Source organism: Gossypium arboreum, chromosome 11, assembly GCF_025698485.1.
Source record: "Gossypium arboreum isolate Shixiya-1 chromosome 11, ASM2569848v2, whole genome shotgun sequence".
NCBI classification, from domain to species: domain Eukaryota; kingdom Viridiplantae; phylum Streptophyta; class Magnoliopsida; order Malvales; family Malvaceae; genus Gossypium; species Gossypium arboreum.
The window spans coordinates 9,478,284-9,502,627 of NC_069080.1; the positions used below are offsets into that span (position 1 = coordinate 9,478,284).

The 24,344-nt window shown below is 27.7% G+C and overlaps 2 protein-coding genes and 1 non-coding gene across 4 annotated transcripts; 2 read left to right on the plus strand and 1 right to left on the minus strand.

The window, feature by feature from the left end:
- The first annotated feature begins 1,077 nt into the window (after positions 1-1,077).
- On the plus strand, positions 1,078-1,149 carry TRNAQ-CUG (transfer RNA glutamine (anticodon CUG)). The gene has a single exon. It is a non-coding gene; the product is annotated as a tRNA-Gln (tRNA).
- Positions 1,104-4,281, plus strand: LOC108470996 (uncharacterized). 2 transcript variants are annotated; one of them, XR_001869441.2, is made up of 5 exons: positions 1,104-1,612; positions 2,021-2,126; positions 2,508-2,598; positions 2,836-3,827; positions 3,916-4,281. XR_001869441.2 is itself a non-coding variant. In XM_017772543.2 (4 exons), exons 1-4 carry the CDS (start codon positions 1,310-1,312, stop codon positions 3,770-3,772), a joined length of 1,437 nt encoding a protein of 478 aa, XP_017628032.1. In that variant the 5' UTR covers positions 1,104-1,309; the 3' UTR covers positions 3,773-4,281. The 2 variants fall into 2 exon arrangements, 1 of the variants encoding a protein (XP_017628032.1); XM_017772543.2 differs by having other exon boundaries at positions 2,836-4,281.
- A 5,184-nt stretch (positions 4,282-9,465) lies between these two features.
- On the minus strand, positions 9,466-12,637 carry LOC108473896 (transcription factor MTB1). The gene is made up of 2 exons (XM_017775705.2): positions 12,051-12,637; positions 9,466-11,965 (listed from the first exon to the last, which is right to left on the minus strand). The coding sequence occupies exon 2, from the start codon at positions 11,753-11,755 to the stop codon at positions 9,905-9,907; it is 1,851 nt and encodes a 616-aa protein (XP_017631194.2). The 5' UTR covers positions 11,756-11,965; positions 12,051-12,637; the 3' UTR covers positions 9,466-9,904.
- Positions 12,638-24,344: the final 11,707 nt, after the last annotated feature.

A 24,344-nucleotide genomic window follows, 5' to 3' on the forward strand; every position in this document is an offset into this window, starting at 1 on the left:
ATAATTTATCATTGTAAATTACTTTGTTATATAACTATAAACATTGTATTAATATTAAAATAAATATTATAAAGCAAAATTAAAATAAATTATTATAAATAGAAGCTTTTACATTAAACAATGTAATGGTATAATTCTCGTTGAAATTATTAAATAATAAATGTACTTAGATTAAAAATGTCTATATCTTAAGTTTAATTTGTATATAACTACGACACTAATTACATTATAATTAATTTAATTTTATATTTTTATCTTTTCACCTTAGTTAACATGGTTTTATCTATTTTAATAATTAATTAGTATATGAATTTTAGTCGTGATAACTAATATAATATTTTTATATGAATCAAATTAGTTTATATGAATTTAATTATTAATAATAAACTAACATTACAATCTTACGTTAAATCTATGATGTGGGTCGATATTACTAAATTACTTAAAAGCTCTTTTTAAATAAAGAATTTAATATTAATATATTTTTTATTTTTTTATTTTATACTAAATATTTAAATAGAATAACTAAAATGTAATGCTTAATAATTGAACCTAAATCTATATTTAATTATAAATATTTTACTATTTCACCTATAATTTAATTATTAATGTTTTATAAATATAATTTTAATATCAAGTTTTTTTAATCATATCTCGAGTGTGATAAAATTTAATATGTATTAAAAAATTGAATTGTCATTTATAAATAAGAACTAGCTTAACAAATTTTGAAATTTATATTTTAAACCAAATCGTACTTAAATAAATATATAATATTAGATTTTGAAAACTTGATATTAAAATAAAATTTATAAAAATTAGCAATTGAATTAAAATAGGTAGAATGATAAAGATACATATAAATAAATCCTCCAAATGAATAATAGATTTTGTAAACTTGATATTGAAATAAAATTTATAAAAGAAAATTAACAATTGAATTAAATTAGGTAGAATGATAAAGATGCATATAAATAAATCTTCATTTGTCTCAAGCTCAATGCCTAAAAAATTGTGGGGAGTGAGGAAGTTAAAAGTTAATGCTAAAATATCGTCCTAACAAAATTATAATAAATTGGTTCCATGGTCTAGTGGTCAGGACATTGGACTCTGAATCCAGTAACCCGAGTTCAAATCTCGGTGGAACCTATTTTGTCTCTCTTTTTCCTTTAGCGGAGAGAAAGATCAAATCCCTGACTTACCACTCTTCTCGCTATGCACCCTACTGGAACCCCTAAATTAATCTTTCCTGAACAACATCCAAATACCTTACTTTCTCATTTTTCTTTTTTCCCCATCCCAACACAATATGGAACAAGAAACTCGGCAAAAGATCGAGGAAACGGTGAAGGATATACTGAGCAAAGCCGATATGGAAGAGATGACTGAGTTTAAAGTCCGAGTCACGGCCTCTGAGCGGCTTGCAATCGACCTTTCTGATTTTAGTCACAGAAAATTTATTAGGGAATTAGTGGAGTCTTTTCTTCTCTCCACTGTCGAAGAAAATGTGGATGGGAAACAACCCAATACCAAGCCCGTGGAAGAGGAGGCTAAAGAAGCTGTTAAGGTTAAGAAAGAAATTGAGGGGGATGGAGGTCGTATTATTTGTAAGGTTCGAATTCTTCACTTTCCTTTGGGTTGATTAATTGTTGAAATACTTTGGAAATAGAAGTATTTTTTTTTCTAATAGACTAGTGAAATGGAGATATATATACTTCGTTGTTTGGAAACTGAAATTGATAATAAATAAATCTTTTTACAATCTCAGCTATCTGCCTCTGCTTAATTTGCTTGGAATCCTATTTATTAAAGCTTGAACTTTTTTTGCTGAAGTTTTTGTCAGTGTATTAATTATAGTTTAGTTTCCCTTAAACTTTTGTTGTTGGAAGGACATACAGTAACAGGTAAGTAGAGCTGTACAGAACCCATATTGGATCTGGAAAAAAAAAATCCATGTTGTAACTTGGTTTTCATTTACTGAATCCTTACTTTTGTTGAAGATTTCTTATTTTTGATTCAGCTAGCAGACAAGACGAATGTGGTTGTTCATGATTTTAGAGGAAAAAGTTATGTATCCATTAGAGAGTTCTATGTGAAAAATGGAAAAGAGCTCCCATCTGCAAGAGGTAATGATATATGTCCTCTTCCCCTACCTTCTTTTCTTTTCCTTTTTCAATATCTTTTTTTGTTTCCATTCAAATAATAAATGCACGTCATGGAAAAGAAAAGCTGTAGTTTGTTTGGTGTTGTCTTTTATAGTGACTCCTGTGTCCAGGTGGATAAGAAATATTGGTTCTTGTTACTTACTCCATTATTATTTTACTGATTGAATTGATATTTTAAACATCTACTATCTACCGACTGATTGCTCATCTTAATGTCTCATGGATTTTTTATTATTTCGTTTTTCTCCTGTTGCCAGAGCTGTTTGTTTTGTCATTGCTATATTCAGTGTTGGGACCAAACACTTTTCTCTCAACATACATTTCCTTTTTTTCCTACTGCAGGAGTTAGCTTGGTAAGTGAAACCTGGTCAACTTTAAAGAATAGTTTCCCTGCAATTGATGAAGCTATCACTAAAATGCAATCAAAGCTAAGGTGGGAATCCATTTTCAGTCTTGAGCTTAGCAATATGGTAGTTTCTTTATTGTTACCTAGGACTGTCAATGATATACAAGAAGTTTCTAGTAATGCCTAATGTAGAGTTGCCTAAGTCTAGGTTTGCAGGGTCCTTGCTCTTGCCTGCAGATTTAACTATCTCTCAAATATTGTTTAGCTTGAGACTCATTTGTGTAATGATGTACTGACTTCAGACCTTTGCATAAATATATGCAGAGACAAACTTGATCATCAATATAACAGAGATGTGTCTAACTCAGGGACTGCTTTTTCTCATGAATTTTCCCCAATTGAGACCACTCGTTTCGATGGAAAGAATTACCATTGCTGGGCAGAACACATGGAACTTTTCTTAAAGCAATTGCAGATTGCGTATGTGCTTACTGATCCATGCCCTAGTCTCAATATTAGTTCTGAAGCAACCAGTGAAGAACTGGCTCAAGCCAAAGTTGCTGAAAAAAAGTGGATGAATGATGACTACCTGTGTCACCACTGCATTTTGAGCGCTTTATCTGATAACCTGTATTATCAATTCTCAAAGAAAGCTAAGACTGCTAAAGAGCTGTGGGAAGAGCTAAAATTAGTCTATCTTTACGAGGAATTTGGAACAAAGAGAGCTCAAGTTAGAAAGTACATTGAATTTCAAATTGTTGATGAAAAACCAATTGTTGAGCAAATGCAAGAATTCAACAACATAGCTGATTCTATTGTCGCAACTGGAATAATGGTTGATGAGAATTTTCATGTTAGCGCCATCATTTCCAAGCTACCACCATCCTGGAAGGACTTCTGTGTTAAGTTGATGCGTGAAGAACACCTTCCTTTCTGGATGTTGATGGAACGAATAAGAGTTGAGGAGTCGTCTCGTAACCGAGTCAAACAAGCAGAGCATTTGAAGTCTGCAAGCTTTGATCCACCCAACAATCTTGGGCCAAGGATAAGATATATAAAGAAAACAGGTGTGCCCTGGAGAAAGCGAGAATCAGAAATGCATGTTAAGCCCATACAATGTAACTATTGTGGGAAGAAGGGGCATATTTCCAAGTTCTGCCGTAATAGAAAATTCGAAAAAGCTGTGAATGGGAATCAAAATGGTGAGAATTCAACAATAACTGCTGTTGCAGAGTTAAACGCGATTGATGGGAATGTATAGTTAATTGGAATGGATGCAGTTTTGGTAGCTCAGGTCTTCTATTCCGTTGTATTAGGTAAAAAACACCAAATCGCTTTAGCTTGTAAGTATGGATTCAGCATTGTTTCTTCTTTAATTTTATTCTACATGCCCATTCTATGCAGGTGGAACATTTTGTAAATGGTTTGAGCTTGGTTAACATATTGCAGATCCTTTGCCTCTGTCAGTTGAGTGTCTACAATTCTCTAATTGTGCCAAATATTGGCTTCTATTGATTGGTTTTAGTTGACCGAAGATTAGATGACTTCACAACATGACAGGAAAAAATAGATGGAGTTTTTTAACTTCACAAATAAGTTTAGACTGTGATAAATGTCTTATATAGTAAAAAGAATTAAATGTATAAATAAATGTGATATTTGTATATTCTTAACTCACTTTGGAGTTTAAAACACTTTCATGTACGATGTATCAAATAATTATTTGTATTTTAATATCTTAAATATCATTTTAGAGGGAGTAGCTTTTAATGACACGTGTGATTTTAATCGCTAATATTTAATTAATTTTAATTAATTATAATATTTTTATTTAAATTATTAAATATAATTAAAATACATTAATTTGTCAATTCAAATATTGTAATAGAATTTTTTCAAATCATAATTAAAGTAATTTTAACTTATTCAATCTATAATATAGTTTTACTAATATTAATGCTTATATTAATTAAGAATCTCTTTAGATAGTGCAAAGTAATTGATGAAAGTGTAATTATTAGTGTAGTAATTACAAAAATTTCAATTCTCTAGACTTTTTGGTTGACAAAATGTGATTACATTGTATTTCTTGATGTTATATTTGGTAGCATGAATGTAATTACGTTAATTACATAATTTATTTTTTTAAAATTATTAGCACAATAAAAAAATCTAAACAAGTAACAAAAATTAAAATCAAATTATGATATGTATTATGTTAGTCCAAAAAACAATTGATAATATGATTGCTAATAAAAATAATAAGAAAAATAAACATCTTATGCAATTTTATCTAATTGTTCTAGTGCTCCATATTTGTTAGGTTATTCCTTTTAAATATTTAATATAAGCTCATTTTCATTAAATGTTGGTCATTGACCGAGTTTATCATCATTTATAATTTGAATAATTAAGATTATCAATATTTTTTTTCCATGTACACTTTGAAGTATGAATCATCCAAAATCAACCTATGAAGTACACAACATATTAATACAATCCAACATTTTTCTTAATGTTATACTAAGGTGATCTTGTTAATATGGAACAAAAATATTTTTAAAATAATAAATATTCTCTCAACCACAGTTTGGAGCTTTAAATGTCTCAAATTAAAGGGTTTGCAAATTGTCTCTAATACTTGTATCTAGCTCTATTTTCTCAAATGATATCATACCCCCACGATAATTAACATCTACCATGTAATGTTTGGGTTCATGGTGTAAATACTACGTAGCTTTAATAATTAAAACTTATATAAACTTAATTCAGAGAAAAATTATGCTAAGTTAAAGCTTTTTTATTATATATAAACTAAGTCAAAAATAATATAACCTTTATAAAAATTATAAATTTTTTTTATAAAGTGTCTAATAATTTTTAACACTTCTTATAAATAATTTATTTTTTTCACAGTTTTAAAAATTTTTCTTTATATAAATATATTATGATAAAAAATTATAACACATTTTTTACTTAATAAACATATTATTTCTATAAATATTGTATGAACACATAAATAAGTTGTGTTCATATTTCTTGGTCATATATTTTTATAAATAAATATATTATAACACTTTTATGACATGTAAATAATTTTTTACCATAACTTTAAAAAATAGGATTTAAATAATATATATATTTTTATTATAACTTTTAAAAATACAAATTATTTTTATAATATAATTTTTAATATTTATAATATAATAAATGTTTGGTCATAATTATCCAAAACATTGATATGTGTCCATACTTATAATATAAAATTTTATAACTTAAACTTGTATAAAAATATTTTTCAAAATTAAATTTGAGTGTAATTATCTACATAATTACTTCAATTCCTACTCTTACCCTAAAAATTGAAAAGTGTAATTAGAAGCTCTGATTATAGGCAATTTGGTGAGACTCACCAATTATAATGGTCTTCCAAACATGTCACTCTATGTAATTACAAGCAATTATACTCAAATCCAATTAATAAGTGGCTTTCCAAACATCACCTAAGTGATAATTAAGATGCTTAAAATTCTATTAAAGTAGTAATTTTATTTTACATCAATAAATTAGTACATTTTTAGAAATAAATTTGCAAGTAATAATTTTAATTGAAATTATAATTATAATTATCACAATTTTTTCCTATATTTTTATACTTTGAATTGTATTCAAGTAATAATTCTATTTTAAAATAGTATAATTTTTTATAATTGTATAATATAATTACAATTAGTTTTAAATATGAAATCATCTCAACTTCTATTAACTACAATTATTTTTAAAAATAAAACTATCAAAACTTTTATTTTTTTAATTTTAATTTAACAGATGAAAAATAAAAAATATTTTTATTAGTTCAATTTTTTTTAATTTATGGTTTTATACATAGATTATAGATAATGTTAAATATAAAATTAGTACTTAAATTTGTCTAATTTTTCCAAAATGATACTTATATTTTTTTTATCACAGCTTGATACTTAAACTTTTTTCATCAACTAAATCGATACTTAAGTTAAAAACTTTCAATTTTTTTAATCAAAAGCTTCTATGTTTCTTCTTTGTTTGTTCTTTCTATTTAATGAAAACCGTTTTCAATATATGTTTGGAAAAAAGAGAGGATATTTTGGGTGTTTGAATTGAATATTTGAGTGTAGACTAAATTTGGATTTTAAGGTTGCTGCAGGGTGCTATAATGGAAGTTAATGGGGTGGATTTGAGGGTTTTGGTGTTGGGTTTGGATTGTGCAGGAGATGAGATCAGGACGGGCAAGAGAACGCTGGTACAGCCATACAAAATATACCTAAACCCTACTGCAGATACTTATTAAGCGAAGAAGAAAGATATAGTAGTTAGAAACCCAAGCAATTGACTTGTTTACGATGAAAAAGCTATCTATTTTTTTTTTTTTTAACGATAACCTTTTATTAATTTATCATTCACTTTAACATTAAATCTATCACTTTTCCCTCAATGGGTGATTTTGGGAAACTAAACCAGAGTCCTATGTTAAAACTTACTAAACTTCATCAGATACTATAAATCAATCAACGGCATAAGGAAAGATTACTTACAAGAATTATCTCAACATCTGTAGAAAAGAAAAATAAAAAATCTGAGTTTTTTTGTCGACAAACAAGTGGAATTAAAAATAAATGGGATATAAAGGTTTTAATATTGAGGAAGGAAAAGAGTGGTGAAAAAAATTGTTGACTGTTAGTGTCAAACAAGAATAAGAAAATTGAGTTGAAGGAAGAAGAAGAAAAAGAAAAGGAACGTCAAAAAATTTTTGGGAGAAATCACCATGACGTCATTTATGTCACATGTTGTAAATTTAACGGGGTTAAACTTAGGGATCGATTTAGTTGATGAAAAAAATCGGATATCAATCCGGGATAAAAAAAAATATAAATATCAATTTGAGAGAAATAAATAAATTCATATACTAATTTAATATTTAACCCTTATAGATATTATAGATTAAGTTACTGGACCAGCAGTGGGCCTGACCTGCTATTCATATGGAGGTGGCTCACTTTGTTTGTCGAAAACCTACATTTTGAGCTATAGTAAGTCTCAACCCCACAACCAGGTCCAAACGTATTAAAATTAAAATTATGAAAATTTAATAATCTTTTTTCTCCCAATAAAATAATAAATGCATGTATCATTCAAAATGGAAGTAGGTAATTGCGAAAAAAATAAGAGTGGAACATATTTATGAGAAATGGGAATTTTTGCTGTCATTCTAGTTTTGCCAAAAATGTGGTTTTCAAAACACCGCGTTTTGGGTTGGGTCCTAGACTTTTACGTCTAAATGTCAATTTTTTCTTAATTTGTTTGAACGCTCTTGAGGGGCCAAGCCGATAGGCATCGTGTTTGACCCTATTAAACTTTTGCCTTACAAAACTCAACCAATTTTACTGATTTATGTAATTTTACAATCACTCAAGTAAATGAATTTTTTTTTGTTTAATCATTTTTTTATATGATGATCCAAGGCATTGAATTAGAGCCTTTGATCACAAGACTAAACTAGAGGTTATTTGAATCCAATCCAAAACTTCATCTGTCCTAAAAGGTAAAAGTAAAGAAAATTTCAAGAAATGGGGCCCTAAGATGTGGACTGCAAAGCTGCGTAGGGGATGGGATAATAAGGCAAATTAGAGAGCAAAAGTTGGAAGCAAGATTTAATGTGTGGCCCCCCTCATTTTGGGCATATGTTTCAGCAGTTATCCATTTGTTTCAATTTTCAGAAAAGGAAATTATTTAATAAAGAAAAAGAAAAATGGTGCACATGGGAGCATTTTCAAGCCCACGTTTGAGTTATGAAAGACTGGGGTAGATGGAAGTAATTAATGGGCAAAGTGGGGTTAAGAAGGGTAATTAAGAAATGGTGCAGTGGATGGGGTTAGAATGAAGATCCACCCACGGGCAAGACAAGGGGTTTGGTTTTCTCAGCAAAAACACGTGTGAAGATGTGGAATTGTCAAGCTTTTTGAATTATTTGTCCCAAAAAAAATATATATGTGTGTGAAGAAAACACATGTACCTCATGAAAAATGTCAAATATTATTTGATTGGCTGGAAGGACGCGGATTGGCAAGGACCACTTCACCCATATCTTCAGACTTGTTCAATAAGATTTGCTTGGTTGATCAATGGTTAATAATTATTCCGCCATTTTATTTTCGAGATACCTCAATTAACTTTGTTAAAAGGAGAGATTTAAAGGGATGGCCCTGAAATTCAGAAAAGAATAGGTTCCCTTCCCTTTTTTTTTTTTTTTTTTTTGCTCCCCTGCATTATCTGCAATTCCTATTGTTTTGTTCTCTTGATTTCCAAATCCATGTAGTAGTAAGAAAAATAAAAAAAAAAAAGAAGATCCACACAGACAATACCCTGTACAATATCTACTTTGCTTGGTCGTTAGAATTTTTGTCTTCTAAGGAACAAAAGATTCAAGTTATCCACACCTCCTTTATTGTTTTTTGCAAGGAAAATGTTAAAACTGGTGCTGCAATCTACTACAATTCAAGAATTTTACTGTTCAAATCTACATGTTTTTATTCTTTAAGTTGCTAGAAAGGCTTTCTTTTTATATAATAGATTCTGGTGGATTGCTGTTGTAAAGTTTTTTTTATATATATTTTGGTTTTCACCTGTGAGTTGGCTAAGTTTGACTAAGGACTCCCAACACTACATGCTATGGTGAAATAGGTTTTCTTAAAAAAGTAGTAGTAATAGTGGAAATCTGAGTATATAACTATCCAACCTACCAACTCAAGTGATCTTAAATTAACAACAATCCCGGACTTCTTCAAGTACAAGAATCCATTAAAATCTCTCTAGTATTTCATACTCTATTTAACCAATACAACAGGTCCATACATAGGCATACAACACTTAGAATGAACAACCCATTGCAGATAACTTGCTCAAGGGAAAGAGAACTTTATAAAAAAAACAGAAATAATATGCATTTAAATCCATCTTTAATTCCACATAGTTGTGCACTAATGAATTGATATATGATGACTTACGAAACAGACAACAAAAAAACTGGGTAAACAAAAGATATTAAAGAACTAAAAAAAAAAAAAATTTATAAAGTAAAATCAGTTCCTAAACAGACAACTAAACTTGGGAATTTAATTTATGTTGCAAAAAAGACCTCCTTATGACAGAATATATGTATATAATATATAAACAAATCACATAAAACTTTGCTGCTCTACTTGGTCAATAAGTAGTTATTATCTACTCCTAGCAGGCCCTTCATGCTCTTTTAGGGATCCTCTTGCAGTATTATAAAAAACCCTCTGAAGAAGCTTCAAATCAGGTTCTTCACATTAATTTTATGCCTATGGACAATGTTAAATGCAATTGTGTGCTATCCAAGAGATGATAATGGCTGTAACGAATTTGGTTCGCACGAAAATGCTGCAATCAGCTTTTCCCTCGTAAGCTGCTCGGATCCTTGAGACTTGATAACAAATGTATGAAACACAGTATCATCTGCTGTAACAAGCTTTGACTCGAGTACATTGATATGCGCATCTTTAAATGCTTGGATCACTCTTGATGCAGGGTGTGAATCTAGAGGACAGCTTACTCTAACAACAACCTCATCATGAACGGCTTGGACATCTATATTAGCCGCTCCGATGTGATTCTCTGCATTTATGTTAGGATCTAGCCCTGCCGAATCTCTCGAAGTACTACCAAACTTTTCCCTCTCTGATTCCATGACCTTAAGTTTTGCCTGAAGCTCATTGATGTAAGCAATTGCATCCCCTAACAACGAAGCTTTGTCCATCTTGGATATGTTGGGCACCACAGCTCGTAAGGCATAGAACCGCTGGTTCAGCTTCTCACGCCGCTGCCTCTCGGCTTCAACATGATTAAGAGGTTCTTCTCTACCATTAGCAGGCTTCCGACCCCTTTTCCGGGGCCTCCTTTCATCAGCTGGACTCGGCTTCTCTTCCTTGCAAGAAGCTTCAACATCCGAGTGCTCAGACTCAGCACTTAATGGCCGAGTAGTTGCAGGAGAAGGCCTTGAAGTAGCCCCTGAAAAATCAATCTGCATTTGAACCGGCTTTGGTGACTGGTATTGGTTAAGCCGAAACTCCTCCCGAGCTCCATTAACAAGCTCCTGAAGATTATTTGCTGTGGTTTGAGAACCATAAAATTCAGTCCCACTCCCCTGTTTCACACCATGAACATGTGGCCAACCTGGAGCATGGATACCATTTTGATTTCTTGTAAATGGGAGCTTAACACCATTAGCATAAGCTGCCCATGTCGGTCTATCTTCCATCTTCCTAACAGCAAGTTTCTCCCGGTAATTGGAATGACCATGTGAAGCATTGTTCAGATCCTGCCCAAAAATCTTGGGGATACCTTCCACTCTCTCAACAATCCCCAAATTCGAGAAGTGGGAAGGGTTTTCATGTTTCTTCTCGTTCACCACTGGTGCTGCCGCAACCATTTGCTTTGCCCTAAGCAACGAGGAATTAGATGAGAAGGAACTTCTTATAGACTGCAACAACTCCATGCTCTCAGGCACAGATCTTACAGATCCCAATTCAACAACACCAACATCAGTAGGGACCAAAACAATCGTTTGAACTCCAGCAGACTTTGTCAAAAATGACCTAACGCAATAATCCGAACCCGATTTCAATGCATCAGAGAGCCAAACATGTTTCCCAGACAAAAAACACTTCCCAGGGCCGCCTTCTCCTTGAGGGAAAGAGAAATACATGGAAGCTAAGAAGAACATCTCAGTATCGGTAACTCTGTCCAAGCCAAGGGCATAATTATCCTCATCCGATCCACCGAACGAAGTATGCAAATTCTGCAAAACCCTTTTCCTCATCCTCTGCTGAGTGTCGTCTTCGAGGCGTAGGTTTAGAATCCGAGTACTTTCCGATTCTTCTCCTTCTTTAGGCTCCCTACAACACCCGTCTCCCCAACCCAGGGCCCAATCCCCGGATTTGGACCGCGAAATTTGCCAGAATATGGCGTAGTTCCAGCTAAAATTAGAGGCGTTTGGCCGGTCCACGAGATCTGATAGCTTGTTTTGAAGATTCTCATCACTGCTTACAGTCATTAAAAGGTTCTCATTTGACACTGAGCTTGATATCAAGTAGTCAAATGCCCTTGTTCCTAATACAGTGGCTACCATAGCCTTATCTTCATCGTTCCAAGCCCCACCTCCCATACCCAATTCTATTTTCATATCCTAAACCACCCCCAAACAACCCAATCCACAAATCCCAAAAAGAACAAAGATGAATAGTTTTCGGAAAACCCAGATCAAATCTCACCCCTAAAAAGAATATAATCAACGCATTTATAACTAACCTAGAAACACCCTTAGGTTTTCCTTACATGCACAGGATAAAAGCATCCATTTCTGATTTCCCTCCTTTCCAGATCTTACTAGCTCCTAAATAATAAAGAAAACCCAGAAAAAATAAGCTAAAATTGAAGCGAAAAAGACATAATAATTCAAGATAAATAATAATACACACCAGTTTAGATGGAAAAGCAAATTTGGGATCAGCAGAAGAGTGCTCAAAAGTCACAAGGCACTGTCAAAACACAAAAAAAATAAAACACAAAAAAAAAATCCCCCAGAAAAGAAAAGGATCAGTTAGAGAGGAAAACATAAGAAGTAATATGGCTTTCATTCAATTTCCCTTTTTGAAGCAAATCATGAGATAGAAAATAATACGAGAGGAAATTGAGAAGGGATTTTTTTTTTTTTTTCCTTTTCCTTTTCTTTTTTTTCTAAAATCCTAAATGCGATAAGTGGATCATGGTTAAGCAATGAATATTAGCGTTAAATACTAACCATGGTAAAATTTTGGGTTTAATTTTAATTGGTCTGAAGTTGAGGGGTAAGAGTCGGCAAGGATTTTTTTTCTTTTTTTTTTTCTTTTCTAAATAATATAATGATAATATTATTATTATTATTATTTTCTGTTGGGAGAGAATTTAGTAATGTTTTTAGACATCATTTTCCATGCGACTTTTTTTTTGTTTGGCCAAAATTTTCCATGCGACTTTAAGGGAAGTTTTTATTGAATAATAATAATAAAAATAAAGTTTGAAGTTTCTTGTTTCTGCCTTTAAAAAAAATGTTTTCGATGATATTAATGTGAAGGGTAATGAAAAAGAGTTTTTGTTGTAACAGATAAGGGAAACATAAAAATTGCGTGAATCTCATGCTAAACAGTGGCACGTAATAATAAGTTAGACTTGCAACACGTTCTTCCTGTGACCCTAACTAATATTTCTTTATCTAGGAAAATATTTGTTTTACTTAATTAATGTCCACATATATTTTATAATAAATATAAATTAGGAATGCTTATATATTTTAGATTTTTATACAACTTTTTAATTAACGAATTTTCAAATTTACCCATTTTTTATTTTTCACATAATCTTATGGTAAATATCTATTCGGTAACTTTTTTCAATTTCAATTTTATTTTCATATAAATCCTTAAATTAAATAAATTTTCATTATCATCCATGTGATGATATGACATTCAAAGATTATGTTACGTTATTATATAAAAATAATATATTTTTCTAAAAGTTTTAGTTATTATATGGTAAAATCTCAAAGTGACACATCATCATGTGGACTAAAACTTGGACTTATATGTTACGTTATTCATTTTCATAGCTACTATTATAGCACACTCATAATGTGGGTGACAAAAAAAAATAAAGTAACAAGCTTATAAAAAAATTATATGAAAATTAAATGTGGCTTTAATTGAAGTGTTAAAGTTGAAATAGCGATGACTACTATGTTTTTGGTTTAAACCCTCGAAATCATGTTTGCTACTTTATAAAACAAATGAGGTTTTAATAATTTTACAACTAAGGATATGGTTGATAAATTGAAAAATTTAGGTGTTAAAAATAAAATTGAAAAATAAGTGTTAAATTTTAAGTTATAAAATATGTTTGGTCTATTACTTAAAATTAAATACTGATTATTATTAGACCGCTTGATGAAGGATAATATAATCTTAAATAAGGTTAAATGAAATAAAATAATAATTGAATTTATTCTCTATTAAATGATAAGTGTGTCAAAATTACCCTAATTATATTTTTGAACATCTTTTGGTCATCAATCTTTGGTTTTTTTTAAATTGTTTATATTTGTTTATTGAGAGATTTTGTCTCTGAGTTAATTTTTTTAGATAATTACGTTTTTAAAATTAAGAGTTATTTTTTATTCCATGTATTATTTATTTTATTATTTTTCACATGTAATTATCTTATAGGATTAGTTAAGAAATAAATTATATCTCATTAAAAATATTCCACATATGAAATTTCTCATTAAAATTTAATTAAGACCATTTTAACAAAATGTGTAAACGGTAATGACTAAAATTGTCATTAAACCATAATAATATAAGTATAGATAAAATAAAATTTTCATCACAAACGTGTTATAATTACATTTGTTTTTTAAGAAAGTTTATAATTACATTTGTGTCGTCAGATGTATGACGCGAATTCAAATTAGTTTTTTTAAAAAAACTTTTTTAGTAAAAAAAAGGTCATTTTTATTGAAACCAAACATAAGGAGACAACGAGGACAACAACAACGTTAGTCGTTAGAAATAACCAAACGGAAGGACCAAACGAGAAGCCCCATATACACTTCCAAGTTTTGCCTTCGGTTAATGGAATCTTATATTTTCAGGGGTAGTTTAAAGTCTTAAAAGGGTTAATACAACATTTATTTTCTAAAGTTTCATCTAAATTACCTAAATATTTTTTTACCACTTAAATACTTAAAATTTTAATCGTATAACACTTCACCTTAACTCTTAAGATGTTAAAAAGTGACGTGTTACGCTTTCAACCGGCCACATTACTTAGTTTATATTTTTAGGAGAGTAACTTTAAAAGGAAAAATAAATTAACAAAAGATTCAAAAGAATATAAAATATTGTATGAAATCTCGGAAATTATATAATTTTTACTTTTATTTTTAAAAATACATAAAATAAAACATAAAGATCGAAAATAAAAAGTCAAAATTTCAAAAAAATAAATAAAAATTAAAAGGTTTAATGACAAATTTGACCACTAACATCTGCATGGTTTGTCAAAATGGTTCTAATTGTATTTTTTAGTCTTTTTTTGCCATCAACTTTTGTTTTTTTTTTCAAACTGTGTTTTTTAACAGATTTAATGAAAGTACCGTCAAAAAAGTTAACGGGATGATGTGAAATATTTTTAATTAAATAACCCTATAAAATAATTACATGTGAAAATAATGAAATAAATAAATAAACATAAAATTTAAAAATAACTCTTAATTTAAGAAAATAAATGTAATTATCTAAAAAATTAACTCAATAGAAAAACATATTAGTAAACAAACGTATGAAAGATTAAATTTATTAGAAAAAGTAATTTAATTTTGACAAAACATGCAAACGTTAGTGACCAAATTTATCATTAAGTCAAATTAAAAATAAGATAAATTATGAAAAGTTATATAAAAATTTTATAAATAAATATATATATAATAAAAAAACAGAAAAACATAAAAGAATGTCAAATTTTATAAAAGAAAAATTAGAAAAGCTTATAAAATTTCCAAATATTTAAAATATAATTTTCCTTTTCAAAATTTCCCGAATTTTTAAAATTATAATTTTTTACCAGCTCAATTTTACAATATCTTAATTCCTTTATATAAAATATATAAATTTCAAAAACAAATACAACTAATTGTCATTTACGTAAACTATCATATCATTTAATGTCGTTAACAGTTGGGATAAAGTAATTTACGGTTTAAAACTTTAAGTAATAAATTGAAAAAAAATTAAGTACTAATGTGATAATTAAGTGTAACTTTGGAGGTAAATGATGCATTAACTCATTTAAAAATTACATTCCTTTATTTGAATTTTGAAGGTCTCTTAGGTTGATAAAATTGAATAGTCAATAGTGATAATAATTTGTAATAAAGGGATAATCTCAAAAACAATTTAGCCTTATTTGGTGCAGTAAACCTTATGTATAAAAATTTTACCTCTTATAAAGAGGTGGTTATTATACACCTATAAGAACATGGTATAGAAAAATAATTGTTGTAAGCTTACTATATAATATATATAGTGAATTTTCATTAAATAAATAACGTAAAAATTATGTTAAAAAAATGAAAGAATGTGATAATCAAATCAACAAAATTAAAAGATGTATAATAGGTGTATATATTATTAATTTTATGCATATTTTATTTTACATTCTTTCACGTGATTAATTATAAAGTTCATAAATCTATCAAGTTCAATTAATTAATGAGTTATAAAATTAAATTAATTAATTAATTATGAGTTAGTAAATTTAAGTAATCGATTTATAAATCTATAATATTCCTAATTCATAGTAGAATGTTTAATCAGAACTTAATAGTTTATTGAATTGATATCTTTAATTTCACACATTGAAGATTATTTTTAATTAATAAAATATGATTAATATATTTTTCACATGAAATTTAACCATTTCATTAAAATGCTATTTAAATAAGATCATTTTTATTTAATAAATTTTTAGTATGTTTAATTACAAACTTTAAGTCATAGGTTTTTTCTTCTTTATTTTTATTTTTAATTTCGTTAAAATATACCATAAGTTTTTGTATTTTTATACTTTTATAGTATTGAATTTTATTTTTAAGAATTTAGTCCTTTTATTTTCAGGTTTTAAAATTTAGATTCAACTGTTATTATTATTAAAATTATTTTCTTTGAAATTAAGTTAATTGCAATGATATATATTTTTCTGTTATATGACTATTAAGTGAATATTTTCTATTTCAAATATCACATCAATAAATTTAATAGTGTTAATAATTGGGCTTAATTTTTAAATCTAAAATTAAAAATACTAAATTCCTAAAATAGAAATACAAAAATTAAATTTGAAAATTATGAAACACATTTCTAAGTTTTTAGCATTTCAACTAATGAGGCTTCTTGACTTTGAATCGAGATTTGCCAACATTGTGATTAAATGTGTTTAACAGTCTCAAAGATTGTATTATATTGTGATATACTTGTTATTTGACCTCCTTCCTATTCTCTTAACTGCTCTCTAATTCTTATTAATTTCTTTTGAGCAAAAATATTCGTAAATTTTTATTTAAATGTACTAAAATTCCTTCTTTTAGAAAAAAGAAAAGATAATAAAACATCTAATTTTCGTATAGCCTAGTATTTTTCCTTTTTTTCTAAATGCTGCAAATGCGAATAGGAAAGGTACAAGGAGAGTACATGGTTAGGTATGAAAGAAAGAAAGTAAAACGAGGCGTTGACCATGGTAGGGTCCTAACAAGTTTAAGCTTTTCTTATTACCTGAAATTAACGATTAATTCACAAACTCAACTATATTACTAATTATACGTTTCATAAAGTTTTCAGTTAGAGATCTTTTCAAGGAATCACATTACGGTAAGTTTTAATAACAAGGGTTAAGTGAGATGATAAATATATATTATATCTTAATCAGTAATAATTTTAAAATTTATGACTAACATTTATTTTTTAATGAATTTATTGCGGAGAATTAGTTACTAAGTTTACTATAATAAATACATTGAAAAAAAATTACAACTTTATAATTTTGTGGTTTTACGATTAAATTGGTAAATTAGATGGTTAGCAGTCCCATGCCCCCTCACCATTTATTGAGTGGAATCTGAGGCAAAGCCAATGTTGAAAGCAATATCGAGCCAAACACATTTTTAAGAATATATTTAAAAAAAAAAAAAAAGAAAAGAAGAAGAAGAAAAAAGTTATGAGCTATTTTCTTTAATTATTAAGATATTTTATTTTACAACGGAAATAATTTTTGTTTCTTTTCGAATTTGCGTGACTCCATTTGTTTCTACGACAAAGCATTTTTCTTTTATCAATTTGATGGTCCAAAGTGGCTCACTTAATAAATAAAAAGAGAATTATGGATCCATAAAAATGGAAATACTGCTTGAAAAGAATATCTTGGAATTTAATGTAAAATAATTTGTATCTTTAACCCTAGTTAAATTTTACAGTAACTAGTGATGAAACTGTTAAAATTATACAACATTTGATGGTGATTTGATGTTCTTAAACTAGATTTTTATCAGATGTAGGTAAAAAATATTTTTATATTTATTCAATAATAGATATAGATGAAGTTGTAATAAATTTTTCTTTTAATACAATTGAATATGTATTTGATCTTTGAATTTATAATGTTTAATTCTTTTATTAAAAATGATATATAAGTAGGAAAATATAATAATGTTGATTATAACTTAAAAATATTGTTATAAATAAATTGATGACATAATTTAAAATCACACTAAAGTGATTAAATATTTGTATAGATTGTGAATTTTAAGAGATTTTCATAACCATTCAAATAACCCTCATGTGGTATTATTTTGGGGAAAAGCTAAATTAAAAATAATTGATTTTATCACACCTTTGTATGTTTGTAAAAGATATATTCATATTTTAAATTAAGCATGGATTTAGAAATTTTATCATCTATGTAATTTAATTAATTTTGTTTTTTAAGAATAATTATTTGATAAACTATTCGTGAAGTTTTTTAGACTTCACAAGTGGGTTGAAGATGAAACAACTGTCACATTTATTTATATATTTAAAATTTATTTTTTATCACAACCTATAATACACTTGTCACACTCTCAATCCGCTTGTCGAGTTTAAAAGCTCCACAAACAATGTGGAATAATTTTTCATTTTTTAAAGGATAATTATTTGGTACAACGACAATTAGAAAGCTTTAACTCTACAAACATATTGAGATTTTGACATGTGTCATTAAGCTTTGTTTAGAAAAAATAAAAATAAAAAGTAAAGAGCTAAGACGTGTCAAAATCTTAAACCCGCTTGTAGAATAAAAACTTTTTGCTGCCTAAATACCGAATATTGAACTTTTTTTAAATACAATTTAATGACTATTGTTAATATCATTTGTAGAGTTAAAATTTTCTATTATTTGTGTACCAAATAACTATTCTTAAATTAATAGTAATTTTAGAAAATAAGTAAACTACATCAAGGGGTACCCAACTACTACTAAGTATTCATTTGGGTCACTAGGTTATGAAAAATAAAATAATTAATAAATTTATTGATTTGTAAGGTTTTCGCCACATATCCATTAACTACTATTAAACCATGGATAAAATGATGATGTGGTACGCCTAGGATTCATACTGTATTTGATTATAAATTATAACTAAAATATCATTTTGATTTTTTATAATTTTAACAATAATTAAAGAAACTCTAAAATATCATTAAAAAGTTAAAATGAAAAGTCAAATTTTATTTTTGAAATTATAATTTTAAAATAAATATTCATATGCCAAAAAAATCATAAAATTATTAAAATCCAAAAGAAAAACCTAAAATGGTTGACTACTAATTAAATTATCTTCTAATTAAGTTGATTTTTTTTTTATCACAGTGCGTAGAGAGATAATAATACAAAGCAAAATTCTCGACCGCAGCGTAAAAATCAGCACCCACTAGGTAGTCGACAAAAAAACAGGAATTTTTATTCGTGTTAACGCGTGGCGAATAGTTTTTAAGGTTAATATATTCATTTTCATATTATTAGAACAAAAAGAAGTTTTTAGAAATGATAAAGTCTGAATTTTTAATGAATAAACAAAAAATCACGTCCATCCGTCACTCACGCCTTTCCGAAACCGAAAAAAGGAAACACGTTTAACAAAGAATACGCGTGCCACGTGCGTTCTTTTTCTGATCTCTCATACGTGTCGTCACAGCATGCTGTTTTACTCATCTTATCCACCAAACAAATTAATTGCTTTATAAGTAATTTTTTTTATTCCCACTATTTTTACTAATTAAAAGTTTAAATTTTACCTTTTTTATAATTTAGTTTTTTCATAAAAAAATTTTAACCTAATGAACTAAAATTTAATCAGTTTTTCTTTTTCTATTTTCGATATTAATTTTCTGATTAATTTAAATTTAAATTTACCCAATAGTAGAAAAAAGAGAACTACCAAATTAACCTTGGGGTGAGAAGAAAGGAAAGAGACGTAAAGCTCGTGAAGAGCACGTGAGAAATAACGTGAATCGAGGTGGTCTTTATAGGGTGAGAAGAACGTGATGTGCATTTAATTAAATCAACTAATTCTTTATTAATATTTGTACAATTATGAAAAACAAAAAAAAATTGTATAAAATTTTATAAGATTATTTTTAAATTAACATATTAAAAATTTAAAAAATATAATTGTTTAATTAAGTCACATTAAAATTTAAAAATTATACCTATAATTTAAAATTTATTAAATCGGAATATATTGTTTGTTTGAAATTTAGCTCATTTCTCCTTTTCTCATTAGACTAAAAAATAAACTTTCATTTTTCAGCGCAAATCTTACATAGAATAATTAACGATAAATTAATATTTTCGGTTTTTTTATCTGAACTATCAACCATCAATCTTACTGTAATAAGATTCCTAAATAAATCGCATATTTGGAAAAAAAAAAATGAAAAGGAAAGTAAAAAAGAGAGAGATGGGAATAACGTGATAGACGTGTGTGAGTAATTGATAATCCCACGACATTTTAGCTCTGCTCCTACTACTGAGCTGTCAAAATCATTTTCGTTTTTGGTCCACTCCCATTTTACCATTTTCAACCGCCTGCCGCTTCCAGCCGCACTGTTTTGGCTACGTCGGCGTTCACTGCCATTCAGTCAAATGAATTAAATTGAAACCAATTACCAGACTGTTTTTCACTGCAATATTTTGTATATAAATTATTGTTGAAATTTTGAAACGGATAACATAGTTTTTTTTTTTTCAAAATGTAAATTATATTAAATAAATTATCATGAGTTTAACCATCAGTTTATACATTGTAGCTTAATCTGGTTAAATTACAATGAATTATTTAAGTATAGCATATCGCTTAAAATATCGTGTCATGAAAAAATTAATATTTTTCAACTATCAAAAATTAAAAAAAGTAAGAATAAAAAATTCAAAATAAACTGCGCACGTTAAATACAAAAACATGTACAATGCTTGTCTTTATATATGGCGGAACAGCTGCTAAGCTAGGCCCATAAGATTGGCCCAAATCACTAAGGATCTTTAGCTTCTTTTCTTTTTTTTTTTCGTCAACAACCTATCTATTGATAATAGATTGTGAGAAATTAGATTTAAAAATTTTAAAAGTAAAATTATTTTATTAAACACTATGAAGCTTTAAATGGTATTTACATGAGTTTTTTTTTATAATAGATATTACTTTTATATTAAAAATATGATTTGTCTCTGGGTATAATTATTTTTGAATAAGTAGTTACTGTTGTGATTTTATAAAAAGTAGTTGAGTATGGTGAGAGATTAGGGGAAAAGAGGCTAAAGTTTTTAGAAATGAAAAAGAAAAAAGATGATTAGCGTTAAGAAGAGAGGATGATGGGTGTCCTCGCACGTGGGATGTGGACGTACATGTGAGAGTTGAAATTGTCATTTGCAAATGAGTGACGTCTTTTGGTGCAAACAAAAAGCAAAATGTGAAATGTCTGTCACGGGGCATCACATGTCTTTAACACCGACTTCGGGCCCACTCATCTGATAAAGCTAATTTTATTATTCAAAAGTTTTCTTGTCAAATGGAAATCATTTTCCATTTTCTAACCATCTTTATTTTTAAAGAACCAAATACTTAAAAGATATCCATAAAATAGGAAAATTTATGTCATATACCATTTTTTTAAAAACAAAATTTATAAGCAGGTTAAATTGCTTTCAAAGATATAATTAAAATAATTAAAATATTAAATTTAAAAATAGACTTAAACAAAAGACTTATGCCAGTTTAAAATATAACCTTAACTCAAACTTCAATATTAAAGGTTAGAATTTAATCTAGCGGTTAATTTTAGGTTTATGATATGCTATATTTTAATTTATTTTAAATATTATATAATTTATATGGTATGAAACTTAAATATGTTGTACTATAATATAAATATTAAGTAAAATAATTATATGAATAGAAAATAATACGGGTATGTCTAAATGAGTTTGGTTCAGCTATTTGCATATTTATATGAGCATGAACAAATTTAAAGCCCATATTTTAGGTTAAGTTGGACTTGAACAACTATACATGATATTGATACTATACATAATCTTAATCGAACTTGACCTAGTAACTAAATTTATGTTTTAATAACGTGATTGACATTGAGTCCTTCCAAGACTACAAAAGAAATGTCGTTATTATGAATATTCTCTACTATTATTAAATGTTTAAATGAACTGGTGTTACGAGTTAATCAAACATTAATTTAATTAAAATTAAATATATATATTTTAAAAAACAACAAAATTTGTTATAAAGTTGTTTATTTTTCTAATGATTTCATAAAACATTTTAAATCAAATAACTTAAACTATAATTTTAAAATATATATTAAAATGAATGAATAAATTAGTTGAAACTTTTGTAACTTTTTTTATGAGAGTTTAAACATTAGTGTTGATTTAATAATTTTTTTCTTCATACTAAATGTTATATAAATTAATTTTGTAAAAATATTAGAGAAGCACGGAGTTAAAATTTTGTGTTGATGCCTTAAGATTTAAAGTTAAGCTTGATGTTTTTAATATTATGATTCCAATAGGACGTGATTGATGAAAATGTCTTCAGTTACATTACAACATTTGACATACATTAAAAGTATTGATTAAATTCTCAGTAAAATTATATTAACACGTTTGAACATTCAACATTTTCATTAGAATATAATGTTACATTATAAAATTACATATTATTAAATAAAAATAATATTCATGTATTTTAATATTGTACAGTAATTTTATCATTAAAATATTTTAATAATATTTTTATTGACAAATATTTGAATTAGTCTACGAAATGTGATTTTCTCAAATTTTGATTGAATCTATCACGTGAATAGATTCAAAAACAACTTGCATATTAACTTTGTACGTACAATTAGCCATTTTTTCTCAAAATTTTGTTTTTAGGATTAATAAATTAACACACTAAGCACGAATAAAAGAAAATTTAAATTTATCCTATTTTTTATTTATATGAGAAAGTTCTCCTAATTATTAGGTAAATTACTTTCTATTACTTCAGAGAAAGTAACTTTAGAATAACATACCACCAAATTATTATTTTTAAATACAAATTTATCAATTCATTCAATAGCTAGAATTATACAATTCAGAGAAAAATAATAAACAACCGTAGTAAATAGTTTGTCCTAGCTCCATCAACACAAAAAAGGCTATAGCCTCAACATTAATAAAACATTATGACATGTTGACAAATGATTTTATCACAACTTAAGTACGACGTATTTGAAGTGATTGCAAACACTTAATACGATAAGAAAATAAATCTCGAAAGGTCCAAAACGGTGAGCAAAAATCAACAAAAGAATCGAGCATTCACCAAACTAGAGAGGCAGACAACAAAATCATACATAAAATCACTTGTAAAACTAATATTACATGTATAAGCAAAACTAAAAACCGTGGAACAAGAGCAGACAAAATTTTCTAAAATTGAAGACTTATTCAACAATAGAAAAACAAACAAAAACCATATAAAACTTAAGACAACATGAGTCTAAATCGACACGTGAAATAATTTATTATTTTAAAATACTCTCAAAATAGAAATAGATTAAGAAGTTAACGAAGAGCCACCCACTTTTCAAGAAAAATTAATGGTGGCCGGTGAAGTTTTAGTAAACGACAAATACTGTCATATGTCTATCACAACTTGTAAAGACAACAAATATATTCACAAAATATATTTATAAACTGAAAAGAAAGAATATACGTGTAGTAAATGGAAAGAAGAAAGAAATAAATGGTTGATGAGAGAAAAAAGACGAATAATAACTAAACTGAAAGCTGACACCATTATTGAACAAAACAAAATATAAAAAACAAATAACTTGGAAAAAAGAGTTTTTAGGATTTTTTAGTTATTACCAATTATTTTTTAAAAAAAATATGGATTTTCACTCTAAAGTTTGAGCTTAATACTAACATCCCCTTAATTTGAATGCAGGGAGAAAAAAGTCGCTATACCAAAATTTCACGTGCTAATAGGGTTTGACACTACCTATGCTAATTTCACTCCTATTCCCCCATAAATCTGACGTTCTTGTCCTCGTTGAAATGATTTTGGATTTTCTTTTCCCTTTTGGATAGGGCAATCCCTACCTTATATTCTTCTTACTTTTATGAATATGCTAATATTTAAATAATTTTTTACTAAAAAAGAATTAAGCTGTAGAAATATATATATTATATATATATTCCTTTTAAAGTAATTTTTGAAAACAAAGTGTTGATTAAAGGTGAATAAAATTCGATTTAATTTTAAAAAATTAAAAAAATTCAAGTTAAACGAATCGGATTATTCGAGTTAATTGAGTTATTCGAGTCAACTCAAATTTTTTTGAATTTTGAGTTCGAATCGAATTGAGTTTTTGAATTCGAATATCAAACTATAATATTTTTACAGTTTTACTCCAAACTTCCAACCTTTTTATTTTTCTCTCAAAACTTTTACTCCCCTCTTATCCCAACCCCCTCATCTACCCAAAATCCATTTCTCACCAAAATTTTACTCTCCCATTTACTTTTCCTCAAAATTTTACTCCCAAAACCCTTAAAACTTTTTATTTTCCCCCTAAATTTTTACT

What these genes read in the sequence shown, in the direction of transcription:
- LOC108470996 (XM_017772543.2), top strand. Translation starts at nt 1,310, where the DNA reads ATGGAACAAGAAACTCGGCAAAAGATCGAGGAAACGGTGAAGGATATA. An exon ending in AGAGCTCCCATCTGCAAGAG is followed by an intron (nt 2,127 to 2,507) that starts GTAATGATATAT and finishes TTCCTACTGCAG; the next exon opens with GAGTTAGCTTGGTAAGTGAA. An exon ending in AAAATGCAATCAAAGCTAAG is followed by an intron (nt 2,599 to 2,835) that starts GTGGGAATCCAT and finishes AAATATATGCAG; the next exon opens with AGACAAACTTGATCATCAAT.
- LOC108473896 (XM_017775705.2), bottom strand. Translation starts at nt 11,755, where the DNA reads ATGAAAATAGAATTGGGTATGGGAGGTGGGGCTTGGAACGATGAAGAT.